Source organism: Galeopterus variegatus, unplaced genomic scaffold, assembly GCF_000696425.1.
Source record: "Galeopterus variegatus unplaced genomic scaffold, G_variegatus-3.0.2 Scaffold5108, whole genome shotgun sequence".
Taxonomy (NCBI): Eukaryota; Metazoa; Chordata; class Mammalia; order Dermoptera; family Cynocephalidae; genus Galeopterus; species Galeopterus variegatus.
Genome location: NW_007731219.1, coordinates 127,064 through 134,151, shown reverse-complemented (window position 1 = coordinate 134,151; position 7,088 = coordinate 127,064). Strand labels below are relative to the sequence as shown.

Below are 7,088 nucleotides of genomic sequence, written 5' to 3'. Positions count from 1 at the left end.
GGAGCCGCGCTGGTGCTGGGCCCCGGGCCCCGGAAGCCCTCCTGGGAGGCGAGCCAGGCAGGCGGTGGCCCTGGCTGGGCGCGGCGGGACGCAGGAAGGGGAAGGGACTCTTTGACGCGGCGGAGGGGTCGGGTGGCGGACGCAGCGCCGCCATCTTTGGTCCAGTGCGGCGGCGGCAGCGGCGGCGGCGACGACTGCTGTGGTGAAGCAGGAGGAGGAGCCGAGCGGGCGCTGGCACCGAGGCCTGACCATGGACGAGGAATACGATGTGATAGTGCTGGGGACCGGCCTTACCGTAAGTGCGGCCTCGGGCTCCCTAACCCCCGCATCGTGCCCTGTCCAGCCCCCGCGGTGATGCAGCCATTGGCTGCCAGCCCCATCCTCCCGTCACTGCCATCCTCTGCGCTCGGGTCCCGGAAAAGCCAGCCCCGCGCCCACCGCCACGACATCGCCTCTCCTCGCTGCCATGGTTCCCCTCTCCCCAAGGGGCACCCTCCTGTCCACCTCCTAGACTCCCCAGATCCCGACCCCCGGTCCCCTCCGGTCCTCTCTACCCCAGCCTGGTCCTGACAACGCACCCCCGCTCGGCTCGATGCCCCCCGACCCCGCCCACCTGGCCTCCACCCATCGCCCGCCCAGCATCCCCTTCCCAGCTTCCCCTCCCATCTTGAGCTAATCCCGATGGGGATGAAGTACAGAGACATGGGGTCGGGGGGAGGGGGGCTTCACCAGGGTGGGCCCTCATCCTGCCTCCCGGGCTTCTTTTGGGGCCAGGGGACCCAGGGAATGTTCCAGAAGGAGCAGCAGTGACCACATTCCTGCTACCCCACCCCGGTTTCCCTTGGAGATCTTAGGCTCAGTAGTATCTGTAGCCTTTGTCCTTGGGCTAGTGACAGTGACTGGTGAGGGTGTTTATCTTCCTCCAAACCCGTTGGCCTGCTCCCCTGAGAGACTCGCCTCTCTGTGTGGGCCGAGATGCCCCTTCTGTGGACATGGCCGAGAAGGCTCAGGGTCAGGGGTTTGTTTCTCCCCTTTAAAAAAAGAGCAGCCCAGGGTGGGGCCTGCGATTTCAAGGACTGCTAATAAGCCTTTTGCTTCCCTTGTGGGTGCCCTTCGCAGTCTGGCTGGGTCTCCTCCATGGCTCATTGTGTCTTATCTGCCTTCTTGCGCAGCTCTACGGAGATAGATGACTTTCTTGGCATAGTGGAGCTAGAAGACAGTACTTATGTCTGCTGGATGCTCTGTCTCCCTCAAAGCCTCCGTTATTTCTGTCTTCCTTGTTCACTTCTTTGCCCAGCACGGTTATAAAGGAGACTGGTTAGATGAAGCCATTGCCCCCAGTTTTAGATGAGGCATCCCGCAGGGGTGCAGGAAGCAGTCCATTGAGGCAGGTTTATGGTGGGCAACAAATTCAGGCTGCTGGAATGAACGTAGGCAGGTGGGAGTGCAGCAAATGTTCCCCTCTCCAAGGAATGCATCCTGTCCGGCATCATGTCTGTGAATGGGAAGAAGGTGCTGCACATGGACCGGAACCCCTACTATGGGGGCGAGAGCTCCTCCATCACACCCCTGGAGGAGGTGAGGCCGCCCAGGCCCAGGCCTGTCCCTCATAGGGTTGACGCAGCTCCCAGGTTCTCGGGGCAGGAGGGTGGGGGAGGGAGGAGGAGTCTTCGAGGTCTCTCTCTCTTTCTCCTGCCCACAGCTATATAAGCGTTTTCAGTTGCTGGAGGGGCCCCCTGAGTCGATGGGCCGGGGCCGAGACTGGAATGTTGACCTGATCCCCAAATTCCTCATGGCCAATGGTGAGGGAGACAAAGGAGCTCTTGAGGGGAGTTGGGGATTGGATTGGGAAGACCAGGGGATGGTCAGGCTCCAGAGAAGGGGCAGCCAGACCAGCTAGAGGTTCTGGAGGGAGCCGTGCTGACGTTGCTCCCCACCCCCACAGGGCAGCTGGTAAAGATGCTACTGTATACAGAGGTGACTCGCTACCTGGACTTCAAGGTGGTGGAGGGCAGCTTTGTCTACAAGGGGGGCAAGATCTACAAAGTGCCGTCTACTGAGACCGAGGCCTTGGCTTCCAGTGAGTGTGGGTCCCATGAGCTAGAGAATAATGGGACGGAGGGGGAGGCAGACTGTCCTCAGAATGGTGGCAAGGTAGCCATTCAGAGCAGGACACCCCCTTGCCCAAGGTCACGTTCCCTGTGCAGTACCAGAGGCCCCTTGATCTGTATTTCCATTTCTGCCCTTTGCCATTCCTCATGGCTGGTTGCCAGGAGGGAAGTCCACATGCAGAGGGTATGTGGAAGCAGACTCCTTTTTGAGAGACTTCAGCCTTTGGCAGGGGTTCCACTGAACTCCCAAGACATCCTCAAGTGTTGGAGCTGAGAAGGCCCCCAGAGCCTGTCCAGCCCAATCCCCTTTTGGTACAGGTGGGGAAACCAAGGCTGAGAAGGGTATGGGTTTAACCTAAGGTCGCATGACGGAGCTAAGCTGGGAGCTAGGGCTCCTGCTTTCTTAGCCTGCCCTGGTGGGAAGGAGAGTTTTGTGTTCCAGCGGTGTGAAGGGTCTTCTTATGCCACTTTCCTCAGATCTGATGGGCATGTTTGAGAAACGGCGTTTCCGCAAGTTCCTGGTGTTTGTGGCAAACTTCGATGAGAATGACCCCAAGACCTTCGAGGGTGTCGACCCACAGAGTACCAGCATGCGTGATGTCTACCGGAAGTTTGACCTGGGCCAGGATGTCATCGATTTCACTGGCCACGCCCTGGCGCTCTATCGCACTGATGAGTGAGGGGAAGCTGGAGCGGTGGCAGCCCCCTTGCCCAGTCGCACCCTGCCCTCCCCATGCCTGCCTGCTGCTCCCTCCGCCCACCCCACGCGTCCCTCATGCTCAGCTGTGGGCTCACCTGTAGCTTTTTCCATCCCTCTGCGTTTGACCCATGTCTTCCCCAGGCCATTCAGGGTGGTGGGAAGGCTGGCCTGGTGCCTGGGTGAGGGTGAACCATGGTCGCTGCTGTTGGAGCATCTTTTCTGACCCCTGTACCCCCAGCTATCTGGACCAACCCTGTCTCGAGACCATCAACCGCATCAAGTTGTACAGCGAGTCCCTGGCCCGGTATGGCAAGAGCCCATATTTATACCCGCTTTACGGCCTGGGTGAGCTGCCCCAGGGCTTCGCAAGGTGAGGACGTGGTTTTCAGTTGGCGTTACTCAGTAGAACTAATAGGCCAAGAATGGAATGACCCCCTCAAGCATTCTGCAGCATTTTATACTTTTCCATCTGTGATCTTTTTTTTTTTTTCCTTTTTTGTCTTTTTTCGTGACCGGTAACGGGATCGCAACCCTCGGTGTTGCGCCCGCACCGCGCTCAACCAGTGAGCAGACCGGTCTCTATATGGGATCCAAACCCTCGGCGGGAGCGCCGCTGCGCTCCCAAGCGCCGCACTCTACCGAGTGCGCCACTGGGCCGGCCCCATCTGTGATCTTCATTTAGTTCCTTCCATCCTTGGGTGACAGGGCACAACCCTGATGCGTTGAAGTGCAAAGTTGAAGAACCAGGTCTCCATAAAGGTGGCGTGCTCAACTTCTGGCAGCACCAGGACTGGGCCCAGGGCCCTAGAACTTTGGGTCAGGTCTTAGCTGGGAGCTGGCCCTTCTCTAGAGAGTCCTTCATTCTGGTCACTCAGGCTGTTTCTGTGTGGAGGTGCTCCCTCATGTCACCCGCACGCTAGCCCTTTGCAGAATATTGAAGGAGCATTCTGAGATGTGTCCTGAGTTGTGGCAGTGACAGAGCTGACATGAATCACTGGGTCTCCTGACTTCTACCTGCCTCGGGCAGCCTTTTCTGCACCTCGGTGGTGGAGGGAGGGAGGGTGCGGTGGAATTGGTCCCCATCTCTCCTAGGAGGTGAACTTCATCTCTCTCCTCACCACAGGTTGAGTGCCATCTATGGGGGGACGTATATGCTGAACAAACCCGTGGATGACATCATCATGGAGAATGGCAAGGTGGTGGGTGTGAAGTCTGAGGGAGAGGTAAGCCTTCCCTGCAGTGCAGTCACTGTGGTTGGGGCAGGACCTGGCCAACTTAGGGGCTCTGTTCCAAGTGAACCCAACTCTGTTGCTCCTCACCCCCAAGGGTCTCAGAGCTGGGAACTGGGGGTCCAAAAGAAATCTCCATAGCCATTACTGTTGGCAAGACGTACCTCTCAGAAGCCATGTGCTATGTCTATAGTCCAGAAAGTGTTCCTGATCAGGATCTCAGCAGATGGGCTGCTGCTTCCCTGAGCTGTAGGGTGGGGCCATGCGCTACAAGAGGGCAGTAGTGACAGCTAAGAGGAGTGCTTGCCTGCTGGACCTGCCTGCCCTCGCTGTGGGCCCAGATGCACGACCACCTAGGGGAGAGATAATTTGACAGGGCAAGGCCTTCTGGTGCCTTCACAGGTGGCACGCTGCAAGCAGCTGATCTGTGACCCCAGCTACATTCCTGACCGTGTGCGGAAGGCCGGCCAGGTTATCCGTATCATCTGCATCCTCAGCCACCCCATCAAGAACACCAACGATGCCAACTCCTGCCAAATCATCATCCCCCAGAACCAGGTCAACAGGAAGTCAGGTAGGCCAGGCCGTGGTGTGACTTATTTCACCAATTTTTTTTTTTTCTTTGGTGGCTGGCTGGTACAGGGATCAACCCTGGACCTTGGTGTTATCAGTGCCACCCTACCTCACTTACAGAGCCAACCAGCTAGCCCTCTGACTTACTCTAGTGCATTGTCTTTGGGGTTGCTCTGTCTCTCCCTATCACAGAAGAAATGGGACCTGCATTGCAGTCCCCGTGACTTGGGGCCCTAGGGATTGAGTGGTTTGGACTTTTCCCCTCCTTGAGGGTGACAGCTTGGGTGCTGCCTGTTGTGGGGTGGGGCTGGGGAGGGGCAGACAGGCCAGAATTGTGCCTAGCCCCCAAGAGCCCTCTCCATGTGTGGCCCGCATTAATGGGGTGCTTCCTATGGCCAGACATCTACGTGTGCATGATCTCCTACGCACACAACGTGGCGGCGCAGGGCAAGTACATTGCCATTGCCAGCACCACAGTGGAGACCACGGAGCCCGAAAAGGAAGTGGAGCCGGCGCTGGAGCTGCTGGAGCCCATTGACCAGAAGTGAGGGGCAGGGCTGAGCCTTAGGGGGAAGGAATGAGGGAGTCTTGGAGTTGGGGATCAGGAAGGGCAAGGCCTGTTGTGAAGCCTGTCCCCTCCTCTCCGTCTGCCCTGTAGGTTTGTGGCTATCAGTGATTTGTATGAGCCCATTGATGATGGTTCTGAGAGCCAGGTAAGAAGCGTGTCCCAGCCCCAGCTCCTGGCTGCCCACCCAGGGTCCTGCCCAACTCATCCCGGCCCCGGGCTCTGGCTGTTTCCAGGTGTTCTGTTCCTGCTCCTATGATGCCACCACACACTTTGAGACAACTTGCAATGACATCAAAGACATCTACAAACGCATGGCTGGCTCGGCCTTTGACTTTGAGAACATGAAGCGCAAACAAAATGATGTCTTTGGAGAAGCTGACCAGTGATTACTGACCCCTCCCCCCAGCTCCTGCTCTACCCCCGTGTCTATTCTCCCCAAGGGCTGGGGAGACAGTATGGCTGGGCACCCCTGGTCCAGTGTCCTCTGCTTCCCCCACCATATTCCCATCACCCACCTCATTGATTTACTGACCAAATCCTTAACCTTAGTGATGGTTTGGGAGATGGGGGGTTGGATAGCATCCTCTTTCTTTGGCCTTTCCTTATCCTAGGAAAAGAGGGTTCCTCTCCTTGTGTGTCTCTTCCCCCCGCCCCTAATTCTTCTGCTCCGTTTGAGAAGAATGTCGAGGAAAAGCTGACTTCTGCCCCCACCGCTCTTACTCCCACTGTAGTGGCCTTTGGAGATGCCCCCTGCCTCCCCCCACCAACTCTCTTGCCTGTTGGAGAGAAGGGGCCCTCCCAGCACAAGTTGCATCCCCCCCCCCCATAATTTATTCTAATTTATTAACTTCAGCCCACTCCTGTCTGAGTCTGAGCCTTCTGAGCGGCAGCCTTGTGGTGTGGCCTGGGGGCCGTTAGAGTGAGCTGCCCTGGCCCCTCTCAGTCCAGGCACAGCCTGGGGATGGGGAGAAGGCTTGGGTGTGGCCCTGTTGGAGGAGGTTGATCTTGCTGTTTTTGTTTTTTGTCTTTGTGTTTGTGTTCTCTGGTACTTTCTGAGAGAGAAAAGAAATGTGAACCAAGCAGAAGGAGGTGGGAAAATGGATCCAAACCCCAGTGTGCCCCGCCCCATGCCTTTCCTTTAGTGGTGGGAAACCCTTATCTTGCAAAGTGAATGTGTCCCCTTCCCTAACCTCTAGTGTATTTCACAGAAAACAAAAATGAAACCTCCCAATAAAAACCGTGTTGAAATCAGAACCTGGGTCTTTAGATTTATTTCCCTAAAATGGGTATTTGACAGGGTTTTGGTTCCCTGGGTTGAGGCTCTGGCTTAGCTTTACTCCTGGCTGTAAAAAGTGACACATTCTTCATCAGAGAATTACAGAGGAAGCTGAGGTCAAATTGACCTGCCCAAGGCCAAGCAGTGAGTTAGTGCTGGCACCAGTACTGCAACCGTCAGGGGTTAATGCAGAGGAAGTGGAGGGATGGGAGTCCAGCTTTGGGTGGGGGTCAACCTCGAGGAAGCAGAGGGGGTCCTAGCCTCTGGGTCAGAAAGGAGGAGGTAGAGGGGCCAGGGGCCAGCCTTGGTTGGGAGTCAAAGTCGAAGCAGGGGATCAGGGTTACCATTCTCCGGGTCAATGCGGTGGGGATTGGGGGAACCGGGGCCTGGCCTCAGGCTGAGAGAAAGGGTGACAGGCTGGTGTCAACATCAAAGAAGTGGAGGGGACGGGAGCCCAGCTTTGGGATGAACGGGAGGACGTAGAGGGGTGTAAGGTTGGGGTTAATGTCGAGGGAACGCAGGGGTCCGGGGGATCCAATCTCCAGGGTAACTAGGAGGCGGCAGAGGGGGCCGGGACCGAAGTCACCAGAGTCCAGCCCCTGGCCGCCGGCGGGGCGGGGCGGGCCGCGGG

The 7,088-nt window shown here is 57.4% G+C and overlaps 1 protein-coding gene across 1 annotated transcript; it reads left to right on the top strand.

Moving 5' to 3' along the window:
• Positions 1 to 157: 157 nt before the first annotated feature.
• On the top strand, positions 158 to 6,435 carry GDI1 (GDP dissociation inhibitor 1). The gene is made up of 11 exons (XM_008588937.1): positions 158 to 295; positions 1,471 to 1,578; positions 1,703 to 1,802; positions 1,946 to 2,080; positions 2,589 to 2,787; positions 3,050 to 3,181; positions 3,935 to 4,034; positions 4,443 to 4,614; positions 5,013 to 5,157; positions 5,272 to 5,326; positions 5,415 to 6,435. The coding sequence occupies exons 1-11, from the start codon at positions 251 to 253 to the stop codon at positions 5,565 to 5,567; spliced, it is 1,344 nt and encodes a 447-aa protein (XP_008587159.1). The 5' UTR covers positions 158 to 250; the 3' UTR covers positions 5,568 to 6,435.
• Positions 6,436 to 7,088: the final 653 nt, after the last annotated feature.

Bases quoted from the DNA above. Each gene is read 5' to 3' on its own strand.
- GDI1 (XM_008588937.1), top strand. From the start codon at position 251: ATGGACGAGGAATACGATGTGATAGTGCTGGGGACCGGCCTTACC. The intron at 2,788-3,049 runs GTGAGGGGAAGC...CTGTACCCCCAG, and splicing joins GCGCTCTATCGCACTGATGA to CTATCTGGACCAACCCTGTC. The intron at 5,158-5,271 runs GTGAGGGGCAGG...TCTGCCCTGTAG, and splicing joins CTGGAGCCCATTGACCAGAA to GTTTGTGGCTATCAGTGATT.